At 41.8% G+C, this 17,659-nt stretch overlaps 1 protein-coding gene across 1 annotated transcript in view; it reads left to right on the top strand.

Moving 5' to 3' along the window:
* The window catches only part of LOC124144297 (dynein axonemal heavy chain 3-like), a 179,631-nt gene that overhangs the window by 74,268 nt on the left and 87,704 nt on the right, over window positions 1–17,659 (top strand). The window contains exons 29-42 of the mRNA XM_048396807.1: window positions 434–542; window positions 1,579–1,698; window positions 2,764–2,934; window positions 3,705–3,842; window positions 4,392–4,535; window positions 6,241–6,405; window positions 7,052–7,186; window positions 9,113–9,200; window positions 9,476–9,606; window positions 10,652–10,752; window positions 12,199–12,313; window positions 12,653–12,786; window positions 15,629–15,880; window positions 16,825–16,969. Of these exons, the coding sequence (XP_048252764.1) occupies window positions 434–542; window positions 1,579–1,698; window positions 2,764–2,934; window positions 3,705–3,842; window positions 4,392–4,535; window positions 6,241–6,405; window positions 7,052–7,186; window positions 9,113–9,200; window positions 9,476–9,606; window positions 10,652–10,752; window positions 12,199–12,313; window positions 12,653–12,786; window positions 15,629–15,880; window positions 16,825–16,969 (1,948 nt within the window). The remainder of the gene's footprint in view (window positions 1–433; window positions 543–1,578; window positions 1,699–2,763; window positions 2,935–3,704; window positions 3,843–4,391; window positions 4,536–6,240; window positions 6,406–7,051; window positions 7,187–9,112; window positions 9,201–9,475; window positions 9,607–10,651; window positions 10,753–12,198; window positions 12,314–12,652; window positions 12,787–15,628; window positions 15,881–16,824; window positions 16,970–17,659) is intronic.

The following is a 17,659-nucleotide window of genomic DNA, read 5'->3' as shown; positions in this document are numbered from 1 at the left end:
AATGTGTAGCTAGATTGCCAGTAGATTTGACTGTGCAAAATTTAACTTTTGAAACTTCAAACTTGTTAAATCTACAGGTAACCTAGCTCTACATTGAAAACACATGTATATGTTTATCTCCTAACAAAGAAAGAAAATGATGCATAACTTCTAACACTGGAAGTGATTTGTGTCATTGAGGACACATTGTAATAATTGAGTGAGTGAGTGAGTTTGGTTTTACGCCGCTTTTAGCAATATTCCAGCAATATCATGGCGGGGGACACAAGAAATGGGCTTCACACATTGTACCCATGTCGGGAATCGAACCCGGGTCTTCGGCGTGATGAGCGAACGCTTTAACCACTAGGCTACCCGACCGCCTCTGCTGTATATGAATGTATGACATAATGATAATAATGATGATGATGATGATGATGATGTTGTTCTCCAGGACCCTGATGGGGGCGCTGCTGCTGAACCTGGGGGGAGCTCCTGAAGGCCCTGCTGGTACAGGGAAGACCGAGACCTCAAAAGACCTTGCAAAGGCTGTCGCTAAACAGGTAACTACAAGTATCTGTTTCAGTCAATAATTCGACCCGTGAAGATCCGGGGTAGAATAGGTCTTCAACAACCCATGCTTGCCGTAGCATGTGACTATGCTTGTTGAGGCGACTAATAGGATCGGGTGGTCAGGCTCGCTGACTTGGTTTTGATGCATGTAATCGTATCTCAATTGCGTACATCGATGCTCATGATATCAATCACTGGAGCAGGCTTGATTATTTACAGACCACCATCATATAGCTGGAATATTGCTGAGTGGCGTTAAACAACAAACAAACAGTAAACAATTCTCTTTTCTTAATATTATGGGGTATTGTTTAAGTTTTTGTGAAGCCTGTATTTACATTATTGAGGTTTATATATTCATTAGGCAGATTGAAATATGCTTTTCACTCTGGACTATCATGTTCTATCAAGTTGCCTGATCTGAAATCGTGGTGCACAATCCATTTCTCTCTGAAGATTGATCCAATAAAAATCAGATATTTGACTCCAATTCGACACCTCTCTGAATGAAGATCTGAGGACACCTCATAGGGAAGTTGCATCAGCTGAACTTTCTAATCAGCCAATCAGCATTGAGGTTCTTATTTCTCAGTATGGGAGAACAAAGCATTCTGATTTTGCTTAAAGTAATGTCATTTAAAGTAATTTAATTGGAGGAATCATAGGGCAAATCAATGAAGCCTTGTGATTATGTGGTTGTGCATATTTTATAAATCCTTGTTTGTGAGCACCATGTAATCTGTGTTCAAAAGGATGTACTATAAGGTATGTTCTTGTTCTGTTACACTCGATCTTCTTTTGCCGAGATCTAAACATTTCTGAATTGAGGCGGGAGAAAAATTAATCCAAATCATTTTAGAAAACAGACATCTGATTGGGCAGACAATGTTCGCTCAGGGTTCATCTTTTGTAGAGGTGTTGTCAGATCTTGATGCGATGAGGTATGGGAGTGTCTGATTTTTATGAGGCTGCTCTGCAGACACACCGTAATGGTATGAGTGCACATCTATGTCCTGTCTTCTCCAGTGCGTGGTGTTCAACTGTTCCGATGGCCTGGACTACAAGGCTATGGGCAAGTTCTTCAAGGGTCTGGCACAGTCAGGAGCATGGGCCTGTTTTGATGAATTCAACAGAATTGAACTGGAGGTAAAGTCTACCGGTCGAAGCACCCATAAAATCTCACATACATGCTGGCATTACAGTACAATTCCATTGATTACTGTGATTGAACAAAAGTTTTATTTTCTGCAATCTTTACCCTGCTCAAAGCATGTGACAATGTTCGCAGGACACAATGATTGATTACAGTCTGGGTCCCTAGAAGGATTAAGATTTATGTTAAAAAAGGGCTCATTGGTCAAGAGAATTGTTTAGCCTGATGTCAAGCTAGTGGTTGCAGCACACACCATGTTATGGATGAAGATCTATTGTACTATATCGGGGTGTCTCGTCAAAGCCACACTTTTTTATTTGCTTTACGGAATTCCCAGCTGTAGGGCTGGGACAGGTAACTCAGGTACCCGGGTCGGGTGGGTACTGAGTAGGACCCAGGTACACACATGACTACCTGGACCCGTGGTTAGTCATGTGATATATTGTTTAATGACAAAAATTATCTGGAACTCTTTTGGTCACTAATATTTGCATTTCTTTCTGACTTTGCACCCATTCCTTCTGACTTTTCATATGGTTGAATAAAGTCAAAGTTCAGTCAACTTCAGTGTTGGCATGACCAGATTGTTTAATACATGTATCTAAATACGCTTTGCCAGGGAATTTTGAGACATCTCTTGCGACCTATAGTGGGTACCCAGGTAGGGTCGGGTAATAGGGGGGGTACCCGGTTAGTAAATTTTGGACTCGTCCCAGCCCTAGCCAGCTGTTAATTTTATTGAAATAGAAAAAGATAAGATTTGCCACTTTTTATCCCGCTGATAGCATATTGCACTCAAAAAAATATTTTTAAAAAACAAGGACATCTATTAATAGTTTTGCACCATTCTTTAATAGACAAAGAAAGAATATTTTTTTAAATTTTAAGGAGAAAACTAAATAAAGAAACTGCACTGTCCAGAAAATTAGTGGTCAGATTGTGCTTGAATGTGATTCTTTGTCAATGAATCTACATTCTTATTTGCAGTTTGATATCACACATATGTCCCATGAGGAAATTCTACTGTTGGCAGTAATTAACGTGTCACTGGTGTACAGGTGCTGTCGGTGATTGCCCAGCAAGTACAGACGATCCAGCGTGCAATAGCAGAACAGAAGAAGATGTTTGTGTTTGAGGGAACAGAGATCTCCCTGGACCCGACATGCACCATCTTCATCACAATGAACCCAGGGTATGCGGGCAGAGCAGAGCTTCCAGATAACCTCAAGGTGAGTTCAGATGCTTCCAGATAACCTCAAGGTGAGTTCAGATGCTTCCAAATAACCTCAAGGTGAGTTCAGATGTTTAGAGATAACCTCAAGGTGAGTTCAGATGCTTCCAGAAAACCTCAAGGTGAGTTCAGGTGCTTCCAGATAACCTCAAGGTGATTTCAGATGCTTAGTGATAACCCCAAGGTGAGTTCAGATGCTTCAAGATAACCTCAAGGTGATTTCAGATGCTTAGTGATAACCCCAAGGTGAGTTCAGATGCTTCAAGATAACCTCCAGGTGAGTTCAGATGCTTAGAGATAACCCCAAGGTGAGTTCAGATGCTTCAAGATAACCTCCAGGTGAGTTCAGATGCTTAGAGATAACCCCAAGGTGAGTTCAGATGCTTCAAGATAACCTCCAGGTGAGTTCAGATGCTTCCAGATAACCTCAAGGTGAGTTCAGGTGCTTCCAGATAACCTCAAGGTGAGTTCAGATGCTTCCAGATAACCTCAAGGTGAGTTCAGATGCTTCCAGATAGCCTCAAGGTGAGTTCAGATGCTTCCAGATAACCTCAAGGTGAGTTCAGATGCTTCCAGATAACGTCAAGGTGAGTTCAGGTGCTTCCAGATAAGCTTAAGGTGAATTCAGATGCTTCCAGATAAGCTTAAGGTGAGTTCAGATGCTTCCTTAAGGTGAGTTCAGATGGGGATATTGGATGATCACAATACTATCTGGAATTCTTCTTGTTCTAGGAGTAGTCTGTAAGAAGTTTGTTCCTTGTGTTGCAGGTGCTATTTCGTACAGTTGCCATGATGGTGCCAGACTATGGCATGATCGGGGAGATCTCACTCTACTCCATGGGCTTTGTGGATGCACGGAGTCTGGCCACCAAGATTGTAGCTACATACAGACTGTGTTCAGAACAGGTAGGTGACTTGGGTCTCTATATCTTCTCAACATCTTTCATCTTAATTCTGATTATCTTTCTGAAAAGATTGAGTGAGTGAGTTAGTTGGGTTTAACGCCGCTTTTAACAGTATTTCAGTTATATCGCGGCGTGTCAGCTTAATGTGGGATGAAAGCCCAAAGTGATGCAGGTCTCAGACCTTAACCACTTCAGTGAAACCTATGAGCACGGGTATGGTGCTGACAAACTCTGAAAAGAGGGTAGGTAGTTATATTATATTTTTTTTATAATTTTGGTAAAATTTTGTCAAAGGTGACATGCAGGTTTGTGGTGGAACTTCTGTACGACAATGAACTCAAAGTTCAAGAATTAAAACAGCTTGCTGTGTTGTCCACAAGGTTATCATCACTGATAAAATGTTAAACTCCTCAAACTTTGTTGGGTATTTTCCTGTTCCATCATAAACCAAACATATTTCTTATTGTATAATATTTACATAGTATGAAAGTTTGAGTTGAAACATTGTTAAAGCCACTGAAACTTCCTCACTCGTTCTGTGTTTGGTCAGTTGTCTTCCCAGCACCACTATGACTATGGCATGAGAGCGGTCAAGTCGGTGCTCACCGCTGCCGGAAACTTGAAGCTCAAATACCCGGACCAGAGGGAGGACGTGCTGGTGCTCCGATCCATCAATGACGTCAACCTGCCAAAGGTGAGAGATTCAACATTCTGACGGTCCCAGTAAGACTCCTGTCTCGTCTGCCTGACTATTGGTTTTTCTTCTTATGATTCATATTGTACATTTTCTTATATTTTCATTCAGTAAATAGTTATCTCACTTGGAACATTTCTACACAGGGCCCCGTTCCACAAAGAGATCATAGAGCTACGACTGTCTTAAGCCTATGCTAAAGAATGGGAGTTACGATCATCTTAGCGCTACGATCGCTTTGTGGAACGGGTCCCAGGGTGCCATTTTACAAAACTGTCTTAGCGCTACGACTGCTGAAAGTCAATGTAAAGGAATGGGAGTAACGATCATCTTAGTGCTGAGATCACGTTGTACAACAGCACCCAGACCCTCACAACTCCAATTGATTGATTTCTTATGTTTCCCATCCCAGTTTCCATCCTTGCCGAACTGTGCTGGACTTTCTGGACATGGCACCAATGGCTATTATGGGTTATGTCCCTTCTATGTCCCTCCTTTGGACCAATCAAATTCCACCTCTCAAATCACTTGCATTTGCTTCAAATAAAATGGCGTTGCCCAGTGAAGACAATCTGATCGATAATCAAGATCTATTTTGTAATAAAACGGGGTCTTACAGATTTGGAAAATATCTGTTGATGCTAAATTGTCGGTACACATGTCAATGTGGTTACACAATTCTGATTGGACTATTTTGATTGGACTTGTTAGTCCAGCCAAGATATAACTCCATAATTCCAATCTAGTTCGGCAAGGGTTAACCAGTGCTTTTTATAGTCAGTTAACTCCCTTGCCTCAGGAAGATGAATGTTCCAAGAATCATTGCAAGGGTATTGGTGTCTCAGAGGCCTAAGGTACCTCACTTTGTCGTGTAGGGGTGCGACAGTTACAGCCTGTACGACTGATTCTGTCAAAATTATCGTCTGTCTCTCGCTTCCGTAGGATAAACATTTGAACGGAGGAGGCGTTGCACAGTACGTGGGAAGTACTGCCATACAATCGTAACCATATATTAGACATTCCGGATTGTTCTTTTGTTCAGTTTTCAAACTTTTGATTGAGAACTGTGTCAACATATTTTTCAAGCGTAGTCAGAAATGGAAGTCACCAGGTTGAAACGAGTGCCGTTAGGCTCGAGAAAGCTGCTTTCTCTTTGGCTGATATCGACTTCTTCTTATTCATTTCAGTGGTTGGACAAAGTTCGTGAAAGGTCGTTCTAACGTGACCCGTAATGGGATGTCCTCAGATCTTTGTTTAGCGGCAGAGAGCTACATTCCAGCAAATCATGATTAGGACATCAGAACTGCCCTTCAAGCGTCATTCCCTTGTGAGGATTGAACCCAGTCCTTCAGCATGATGAGAAAATGCTTTAACCACTACCTACCCCACCACGTCTTTCAGCTGACGGGCGGTCGGGTAGCCTAGTGGTTAAAGCGTTCGCTCGTCACGCCGAGGAGCCGGGTTCGATTCCCGACATGGGTACAATGTGTGAAGCCCATTTCTGGTGTCCCCCGCCGTGATATTGCTGGAATATTGCTAAAAGCGGCATAAAACCATATTCACACACTCACTCACTTTCAGCTGACATGACAGGAAGAACTAAAGTACCTAAAAAACTCATTCATTCATGCAGCTCACTCTGAATCATTTCACTGACTCAAGCTTGTAGTCAAAGCAAGTATTTACCCACAACCCTCTATTGCAGTTCCTGTCACATGACATTCCACTGTTCGAGGGCATCATCTCGGACCTGTTCCCCGGTGTGCAGCTGCCAAAGCCCGACTATCAGAGTCTGGAGGAAGCCCTCATCAGCAACATGGAGAAGAGGAACCTGCAGACTGTGCCCTGGTTTGTGGAGAAGATCATCCAGGTCAGTGTGCTTCAGTGTGCTCTATCTACATGGCCTAAGGTGCTCAGATTCACACAGAATCTTTTACTCCAGTTCAATTCCGCTCACTTATGGATTGGGTAGTTAGACTCGGGGAACTTGGTTGATGGTGTGTCCCATGTCCAACTGTGCCCCGAAAACTTCAGGGGTAAGAAGCCATTCTCAGCATCTTGGATGGCCTAGTTTGATGACAGCTACTGATATTGGTGAAGTACCGTATTCGACGTAATAAGCGCCCCGCTCCAATAAGCACCCACGGCCACATTTGCTAAGATATTGGCCAGTGAACAATCCCAATTAGCACCCCTTCCGATTGATCAATGCACACGAGACTTATTTATTTGCATATAATACGCACTCGTGTGTTATATGCACCCTTAATTATGGGCATTTAATTCTGGAAAAATATATCTGTCGTACATAAACATTTCAGGCTGTCAGCATAAACCACAAAATATATCTTTCTTTTTTTCACCAAAATAATATTCTAATAAGAGCCCCCTATTTCTAATTTTGAGAGCACCCTGGGCACTTATTACGTCGAATACGGTATTGTAAATAACAGCATGAAAAACATCTCTCCTGCTGGTACTTTGTATGTTCATGGAAATGTCTATCCCTATCCCAGATTTACGACATGATCCTGGTGCGACACGGCCTGATGATCGTGGGAGACCCTATAGGGGGCAAGACGTCGGCCTTCAGAACTCTGGCAGACAGTCTGGGAGACCTACATGACAAGGGTCTTATGGAGGAGGACAGGGTGGGTGGTGCTTCGTCTGGACTTGATGTGAAGGATAAAGCATGACTCCGAAGTTATGGCCGAAGAAGTAAGACCGAGGCGAGAGGGTATTGGCAATGTGCCAAGGTCTTACTTCCTTTACCATAACCGAGGAGTGCTTTTTCTCACTTATGAACTGTCACTATACAAAGCGCAGTTAATTTAGGAAATAAAACAATGTTTTCATCACAACGCTTGTTTCATTTATGACAGTGTTTTCTCTGGCTTACAAACCGTCTAAAAGCAAGAGATAACAGAAAAAAATAAGAAAACATCGAGATATCTTTCAGTGAAGCAATACAGTGTGTCATGGTATAAAAAGAATGCTACCAAAGCATCCGAGAGAAAAAAACATGTACAGCATAGACAAAACTAAGTCATGACATCTAAAATTGAAGAATCTCTCATCACCTGCCCCGGTGGCTCAGGGGTAAAACAGTGGGTAACGAAACTTATGTTACGATATGTAAGATTGCAGTTTCGATTCCTGTCATCCATTATAGAAAATGAACACCTTTCATTTCTTATATTTTAGTGCAACTTTTGAAGCACTTCGTCCAAATTCCATCTGCTACTCAACTAATCAGATCTTACCAGCAAAAAGTAAAACCTCATACTCAGAATGAAGTCTTACTAGGAAAAAGTGAACCTCATACCCAGGATGAAGTCTTACTAGGAAAAAGTAAAACCTCATACCAAGGATGAAGTCTTACTAGGAAAAAGTAAAACCTCATACCCAGGATGAAGTCTCACTAGGAAAAAGTAAAACCTCATTCCCAGGATGAAGTCTTACTAGGAAAAAGTAAAACCTCATACCCAGGATGAAGTCTTACTAGGAAAAAGTAAAACCTCATACCCAGGATGAAGTCTTACTAGGAAAAAGTAAAACCTCATACCCAGGATGAAGTCTTACTAGGAAAAAGTAAAACCTCATACTCAGGATGAAGTCTTACTAGGAAAAAGTGAACCTCATACCCAGGATGAAGTCTTACTAGGAAAAAGTAAAACCTCATACCAAGGATGAAGTCTTACTAGGAAAAAGTAAAACCTCATACCCAGGATGAAGTCTCACTAGGAAAAAGTAAAACCTCATTCCCAGGATGAAGTCTTACTAGGAAAAAGTAAAACCTCATACCCAGGATGAAGTCTTACTAGGAAAAAGTAAAATCTCATACCCAGGATGAAGTCTTACTAGGAAAAAGTAAAACCTCACACTCAGGATGAAGTTTTACTAGGAAAAAGTAAAACCTCATACTCAGGATGAAGTCTTACTAGGAAAAAGTAAAACCTCACACTCAGGATGAAGTTTTACTAGGAAAAAGTAAAACCTCATACTCAGGATGAAGTCTTACTAGGAAAAAGTAAAACCTCATACTCAGGATGAAGTCTTACTAGGAAAAAGTAAAACCTTCCAAGAGGTTATTACGAGATAAAAAGATACCTACAATACAATAGGCAAAAGTGGCAGTAGGTTTATAAGCCCTAACAGATAGTGATATTGGGGATTTATCAGATGGTGTAAGATCTCAAACATTCCTATTTTGTTGCAATCTTGCAGAAAGACATGTGGAAGTGGTCAGCTGATTAATGCTGTCCGTCAGTCTTCATGTTGTTTAATAATGTTTTGTGACATGGTAACAACAGATTGATATTATCTTCCAAGTTGTGAGTATAAGTATAATGATCAATACCATGTGTGGCAGGTCTGGCTGGGTGGGACATGAGACATCATGGGGTTCACCTCTTGAAGTAACCTATTGACCCAATTGACAAAAGAAAATATTAGAAACTTGTCCCCCCCCCCCAAAACAAAATGTAAAAAAAAAATTGCCCTTAATATTTTTGGATTCCACACTTTCGAAGTTTTGGTGACGTGGAACCTGATGTCCAAGGTTGTATGTTGGGCAGGTTCAGCACAGTGTCATCAACCCCAAGGCGGTCACCATGGGTCAGCTGTATGGCCGCTTTGACCCTGTGTCACATGAGTGGACAGATGGTAAGAAAAAGATGCATTTGTGCATATATCTGTAACCAATTGCATCCTTATTTTTAAGCAAAGTTTCCTTGCAAGTGCAAATCTATTTCCAGTGTTTCCTTTTTTTTAAATTAATAGTTAGAAATGTTCTCCACCCCAGAAGGCTGTAGATGAAAGGTACCCAATGTAATACTGCTTTCCAACTTTCAGTACACTTCTCTGTAACTTTAGCAGCTCTCTATACGTCCCAAAGCAATACCTGGAACTGTTGTCATGGTAACATATTTTATGGACAGGTATACTAGCCAACACATTCCGAGAGCATGCGTCGAGTACCTCTGCAGATCGGCGATGGATCATCTTTGACGGCCCAGTTGATGCTGTGTGGATTGAGAACATGAACACTGTGCTGGACGACAACAAGAAGGTAAGTACTGGACCCTCCAGTGACAGGGGTATTAGGACCAGTAATATATTTTTACAATCACATGACATGTAAAATAACCAAAACAAGAATTTCTATCATCATTATATCGTGAAATACAGACTTTTGGAAGCACCTATACACTATCACATTGTTTCATTGACCATTCAACTCCATTTGGCTAAAAAAATAATAGTCTTGGTTCTCAGGCACAGCCCGCAGCCTCATAAAGTCTGCCCCATGTTTCGTTTTTATTTCCATTTGAAAAAAATTTAAAAATCCTAATACAGTATTCGACGTAATAAGCGCCCCGCTCTAATAAGCGCCCACGGCGATATTTACTAATATACTGGCTAGTGAACAATATCAGTTAGCACCCCTTCCGATTGATCAATGTACACAACACTTATTTATTCGCGTATAATACGTACTCGTGTGTTATATGCACCCTTAATTATGGGCAATTAAATTCTGGAAAAATGTATCTCTCGTATATAAACATTTCAGGCACGAAATGTATCTTTCAACTCTTTTTTTTTCACCAAAATAATATTGTAATAAGAGCCCCCTATTTCTAATTTTGAGAGCGCCCTGGGCGCTTATTACGTAGAATACGGAACTTAAAAACAATGCAATCCAATATAGCACGCAGTTACTTCCCTTTTCATGCACACTGCTTTACTGCGCATCTTGTGTTATGGTCTTAGTGTCAATAGGTGTTTGCATGCTTCTTTATGTAGGGTGGCCCTTATCCAGGTTGATGGTACACAACTGTTTATTTGGTTACATACTAGTTTAAACAAGCAGAAAAAGAAGAAAAAAAATGCTCGCCCACTCTATATTTTCAAAAGTCATTGCCTGAGAACCAATTCTCTTTTTTTTTAAGTCTTTGCTGAGATGAATATATATATATGCCTTAGGATGTTCATGTCTCTGAGATAACCATAACAAAAAAAATTTTATGACTTGAGGTTTTGTTTTAATTTAGATATTACCTTTCAATGTGAATGTGTATACTAATGTAAGGACATTGCTACTATGTTTCCAGCTGTGTCTGATGAGTGGCGAGATCATACAAATGAGCAACAAACAGAACATGATCTTTGAGCCCCAGGATCTGGAGCAGGCATCCCCAGCCACCGTCAGCAGGTGAGACAGGGCACAGGGCGCAGTGCTCCATATACAGGAGACTGTTTACAGTCTAGGTCGGGACTGTGGTGCATGTTCTGGAGACTGTTTACAGTCTAAGTCGGGACTGTGCTGCATGTTCTGGAGACTGTTTACAGTCTAGGTCGGGACTGTGGTGCATGTTCTGGAGACTGTTTACAGTCTAGGTCGGGACTGTGGTGCATGTTCTGGAGACTGTTTACAGTCTAGGTCGGGACTGTGGTGCATGTTCTGGAGACTGTTTACAGTCTAGGTCGGGACTGTGGTGCATGTTCTGGAGACTGTTTACAGTCTAGGTCGGGACTGTGGTGCATGTTCTGGAGGCTGTTTACAGTCTACGTCGGGACTGTGGTGCATGTTCTGGAGACTGTTTACAGTCTAGGTCGGGACTGTGGTGCATGTTCTGGAGACTGTTTACAGTCTAGGTCGGGACTGTGGTGCATGTTCTGGAGACTGTTTACAGTCTAGGTCGGGACTGTGCTGCATGTGCTGGAGACTGTTTACAGTCTAGGTCGGGACTGTGCTGCATGTGCTGGAGACTGTTTACAGTCTAGGTCCAGACATTGTGATTAGTCACTGAGACATTGTCTCTTCATAATGTCTGCTTCAAAAATTGGAGGAGTCACATGTGGCCCAGTTGTGTAAGGAGCTGCAATTTGCTGTGCAGAGTTGCGTCGCCAGAAACCTATGATCGTGGGTTCGAATCCTTGTTCGCCCCGATTATGTTTCTAGGTTTGTTAAAATTGGAGTATCAGGACATTAGGACGTGCATGTAGATATGCATATGTGCAATTAACCGCTTGATTTATAAACATGGTTAAATTTGAATTAGATGACAATCAAAGTGGACTTTAAACTATTCTAATTATACTTGCTAGGACTGCAGCTCAGGCAAAGTCTAGTGTCCCTTTAAGTCAGATATATTTAAGTTTGACTGAAGACAAACTGTAACTACAGCTAGACACACATGTGAACAGGTCCAGTGGCGTGTCTCTGTAGTATCTAGTTTTTTGTAACTGTTTCCACCACCAGTACCTGGATCTTCCAGTAGCATTTATAAGATGCTATATATTTACTGACATGATAGTATGGATCGTCAACTTTGACGGTGTACGATTGTTTCATCACTTGCTTGATAACAGTCCACAAAAAGTTTGCAATATTACAGCTATATGATGGCGGTCTGTAAATTATCAAATCTGGACCAGACAATCCAGTGATTGACATTATGAGCATTGATCTATGCAATTGGAATACGATGACATGCATCAACCAAGTCAGTGTGCCTGACCACCTGAATCCGTTAGTTGTCTCTTACGACAAGCATGGGTTCCACAAAAGTCACCATGGTACGAACAAGATGATTCAGTCAAAGTACAACAAGCTGTGTTGTTCACACATGTACACCACTGCCTCTGTACCTGCCAGGTGTGGTATGATCTACATGGACCCCCTGCAGCTCAGCTGGGAGCCCCTCATCAAGTCTTGGATGGTGGAGAGCTTGCCAGACAATCTCACGCCAGAGCAGAGGGAGATAATAAAGGTTTGATATCAATTTTCAGTCTTTAATATATTTCTCAAGAATAACGCGGAAAGCGACCATGCAATGTACAATGCGATGAACGGCTGTGCGAAAGTGATGAGTAGAGACATTAACGTAATTGAAAAAGCAGTGATGACGTCACCACGAGATGGTTACGTAACTTCCTAGGACACGCGCGTGCAATGACGCAACAGGAAGTAGGTAAAGTTGTAAACATAAGATGATATACCTGCAATAACTAGAACTAAATGTAATTATAAAAAAATAAATAACAAAATATATGTAGCTAATGTGAGGCTGTATATCCATTGTCAGTGAAGTACGCTGTTTGCTTTGTAGATGTTGTTTGAGTGGATCCTGCCGCCGAGCCTGAACTTTGTGACCAAGTACTGCCGTCACATCCTGCCCTGTCACGCCATGCATCTTACGTCCAGCATGCTGAAGCTGTACAGCTGCCTCATGGAGGACGTCAGGTACACCAGGTCCTCTGTGTAGAAATTGGGGTGGTGGGGTAGCCTAGTGCTTAAAGCGTTCACTCGTCACGCTGAAGACCCGGGTACAATGTGTGAAGCCCATTTCTGGTGTCCCCCGCCGTGATATTGCTGGAATACTTCTAAAAAGCGGCATAAAACCTCACTCACTCACTCACTCACTCACTCACTCACTCACTCACTCACTCTGGAGAAATTACCCACTGAGCATTCTTCCTTGATTCAACTCAGGATACATATTGATAGTCTGTACATTAACTCTACATTCGTTGAGGCATCTTCAAGGTACAATCAGCTGGCTGTTCAGTAAAGGAAGTCAAACAGATCAGATTATACTTCTCATCATCTCCCTGAGGCAAGGGCGTTAACTGACTATAGAAGTCAAGTTTCCACGCTTGCTGAACCAGGCTGGAATTATGGAGTTATATTTTGGCTGGACTAACGAATCTCTGCATAGTGCATGGACAAAAAGCATAGACAAAACTTTTGTTTTTGTCACAAAAGCATGTGAACCTTCAGCTTAGCGTCAACAGATATTTTCCAAATCTTTTCATGTTTTTAATCAGGTGGCTATAATGATTTGATGCACATCGCGAAGTAAGACCAGTTTTATTACATTATACATCTTGATTATCGATTCACTAATTTACTGTAACTGCCATTTTGTTTGAAGCAAATACAAGTGATATGAGAGGTGGAAATTTGAGGACATGTCAGGTGGACATTTTATTCAGCCAATCAGTGTTCTAAATGCTCGTTCCGAGTGAGAGAAACATTCAGACAAGTATAACTGATTTCTGTATCTTGAAAACGAAGATATTTGTGGGGAATTGTGATTGCAAAGAAAGTGAAGCAATGCCCTTACATGTTCTGGATATTTTATAGCTGTAGTTTCTGAGCAACACGACATCTACATCCAAAAGGGTGTACTATCGATCAAGAGTATATGTGTGCTCTGTGGCAGTTTTCTGTTGCTAAGATCGAAGTTACCGAATTGAGGCTTGACACAGTGATACAGACAACTGGGGGTTGTAATGTGTGTTGTGTTGTGTTAAACAGACAGCTGGGGGTTGTAATGTGTGTTGTGTTGTGTTATACAGACAGCTGGGGGTTGTAATGTGTGTTGTGTTGTGTGATACAGACAGCTGGGGGTTGTAAAGTGTGTTGTGTTATGTTATACAGACAGCTGGGGGTTGTAATGTGGGTTGTGTTGTGTTATGTTATACTGACAGCTGGGGGTCGTAACGTGTGTTGTGTTGTGTTGTGTTATACTGACAGCTGGGGGTCGTAACGTGTGTTGTGTTGTGTTATACTGACAGCTGGGGGTCGTAACGTGTGTTGTGTTGTGTTATACAGACAGCTGGGGGTTGTAATGTGGGTTGTGTTGTGTTATGTTATACAGACAGCTGGGGTTGTAACGTGTGTTGTGTTGTGTTATACAGACAGCTGGGGGTCGTAACATGTGTTGTGTTATGTTATACTGACAGCTGGGGGTCGTAACGTGTGTTGTGTTGTGTTATACAGACAGCTGGGGGTTGTAACGTGTGTTGTGTTGTGTTATACAGACAGCTGGGGTTGTAACATGTGTTGTGTTGTGTTATGTTATACTGACAGCTGGGGGTCGTAACGTGTGTTCTGTTGTGTCATACAGACAGCTGGGGGTTGTAATGTGTGTTGTGTTGTGTCATACAGACAGCTGGGGGTCGTAACATGTGTTGTGTTATGTTATACTGACAGCTGGGGGTCGTAACGTGTGTTGTGTTGTGTTATACAGACAGCTGGGGGTTGTAACGTGTGTTGTGTTGTGTTATACAGACAGCTGGGGTTGTAACATGTGTTGTGTTGTGTTATGTTATACTGACAGCTGGGGGTCGTAACGTGTGTTCTGTTGTGTCATACAGACAGCTGGGGGTTGTAATGTGTGTTGTGTTGTGTCATACAGACAGCTGGGGGTTGTAATGTGTGTTGTGTTGTGTCATACAGACAGCTGGGGGTTGTAATGTGTGTTGTGTTGTGTTATACAGACAGCTGGGGGTTGTAATGTGTGTTGTGTTGTGTCATACAGACAGCTGGGGGTTGTAATGTGTGTTGTGTTGTGTTATACAGACAGCTGGGTGTTGTTATGTGTGTTGTGTTGTGTTATGTTATACTGACAGCTGGGGGTTGTAACGTGTGTTGTGTTGTGTCACACAGACAGCTGGGGGTTGTAATGTGTGTTGTGTCATACAGACAGCTGGGGGTTGTAACGTGTGTTGTGTCATACAGACAGCTGGGGGCCGTAAAGTGTGTTGTGTCATACAGACAGCTGGGGGCCGTAACGTGTGTTGTGTCATACAGACAGCTGGGGGTTGTAACGTGTGTTGTGTTATACAGACAGCTGGGGGTTGTAACGTGTGTTGTGTTATACAGACAGCTGGGGGCCGTAACGTGTGTTGTGTTATACAGACAGCTGGGGGTTGTAACGTGTGTTGTGTTGTGTTATGTCATACAGACAGCTGGGGGTTGTAACGTGTGTTGTGTCATACAGACAGCTGGGGGTTGTAACGTGTGTTGTGTCATACAGACAGCTGGGGGTTGTAACGTGTGTTGTGTCATACAGACAGCTGGGGGCCGTAAAGTGTGTTGTGTCATACAGACAGCTGGGGGCCGTAACGTGTGTTGTGTCATACAGACAGCTGGGGGCCGTAACGTGTGTTGTGTCATACAGACAGCTGGGGGTCGTAACGTGTGTTGTGTCATACAGACAGCTGGGGGTCGTAACATGTGTTGTGTGCTGTGCCACAGTCGGTCGGGGTTGTAACATGTGTTGTGTTCTGTGACATAGACGGCTTGGCCAGGAGGACGAAGATGAGGAGTCGTACATCCCGGAGGAGGGGGAGGATGAAGAGGATGAGCCGACGCCCACCACGCTGACGGACCAGAAGATCATTGAGGAGAGAACCAACATGATCATCTCCTATTTTTTCTTCTCCATTGTCTGGTCCATCGGCGCCACGCTCGACGCCAACTCACGACTCAAGTTTGATGAGTTCTTCAGGACACTGTGTGAGATGGAGGCCACGGGCAAATATCCCAGGTATAGTAGTTGCATCGGAATCTTGAAGTTTCATTGTCTGGATTTGGGGTTACTGAGAAACCTTCATTAACTTGAAAATATATAACTTGTACTTTCTCCATAGTGGAGCGGCTATCTCAGACAATGCAGCACCAATACTGCTGGGATGATAGAGATTCACTAGTGTACAGTGGCACATATGTAAAGAAATTCACAAAATAAGATGATCATCCAAACTCCAATACTTTGACATAGACTTACGGCGATCATATCTCCAATACTTAAACATTAAAGTATCACAGTTATAGAGCTAAGATAATCATCGTAACTCCAATACTTTGACATAGACCTACGATGATCGTCACTCCAATACTTTAACATAGACTTACGGCAATCATATCTCCAATACTTTAACAAAGACTTATGGCGATCATATCTCCAATACTTAAACATAAAATTACCACAGTCATAGGGCTAAGATGATCATCCAAAATTCAATACTTTGACATAGACTTACGATGATCGTATCTCCAATACTTAAACATTAAAGTATCACATTCATAGCGCTAAGATAATCATCGTTACTCCAATACTTTTACATAGACTTACGATGATCATCACTCCAATACTTTAACATAGAATTACGGCAATCGTATCTCCAATACTTTAACAAAAAATTAGCATAGGGCTAAGATGATCATCATAACTACAGCACTTTATCACAGACTGATGGCGATCTTTGTGCAAAGATGACTTTATGGAACTGTGTACCGTTTCACAAAACTGTCGTAACTCTTACGTGAATGTAAAACTGGCGTAACTTGGAAATATTAAACTAGGGCGTTTCACAAAGTTAGTGTATTATTACGTTGGTGTAAAATTGGCGTAAACTCTACGAGCATGTAAATTTATGAAACGATACCCTGCTCCCAGGTGTGTCATCCTGTTAAACCATGTGTTTCCAGACCAAAGAACTTGAAGTTTGCACGAGGGCTGATGATCCCCAAGAAGGGATCTGTGTTTGACCACGTCTATATCCGCCGCCAGTACGGTTCCTGGAACTCTTGGAGCAGCCTTGTGACATCCTTTAACATCGACAGCAAAGCGCAGGTAGACCAGTGACCTCTAACCTATACAGCATGTGGTGTGACGTGAGAGTGGTGTACTGGGCATGTGTGGGGGAGGTCAGACCCGTATCGAGGAGTGTTTCAACTAGGGGTGTCATTGTTGGAAATTTTAATATTGATTTATCAATTAATAAGAATATTAATTATTCTGTATGTGTATAGATAAAAATTACACGTGTAGCCCATTTAATGCTAAATATGGACTAAACTGGTCCATTAAATTTTTTAAATTGAATTTCCTGCCATCTTTGTAAACCATGGTAATCTTAATAAATGTAAGTGTTTTTGTGGCAGTGAATTATATTTTAGTATTGACATTCATAAATTTGTATCGATAGAGTATCAACATGGACAAATTAGAGATACATCAATATTAAGATATACGATGACATTCCTAGTTCAAACTGCATAACAAGATAGGCTGTCCCAATATAGAACTGGAAGTAAAGTAATCTACTAGTGTGTTGAAATTTCTTATTGCATCATACAATGAACTCTGCTTTTAGCAGAGATTTCTTTTGGTTATGAGAAGGGTTTTGTCACTGTTATTTACTTCTCTAAGTTTACTCTTTGTCTGAATCAAAACAAAATTCAGGGTTTGAAAAGTCGGAAGTACATCAACAAAACAGCGGTATTCATTGACAACACTCCTAACATTTATCCACAGAACAAT

This window comes from Haliotis rufescens, unplaced genomic scaffold, assembly GCF_023055435.1.
Source record: "Haliotis rufescens isolate VD_foot unplaced genomic scaffold, xgHalRufe1.0.p SCAF_16, whole genome shotgun sequence".
Taxonomy (NCBI): domain Eukaryota; kingdom Metazoa; phylum Mollusca; class Gastropoda; order Lepetellida; family Haliotidae; genus Haliotis; species Haliotis rufescens.
Note: the sequence above shows the minus strand (reverse complement) of the source record. Positions and strands in the feature narration are given on the sequence as shown.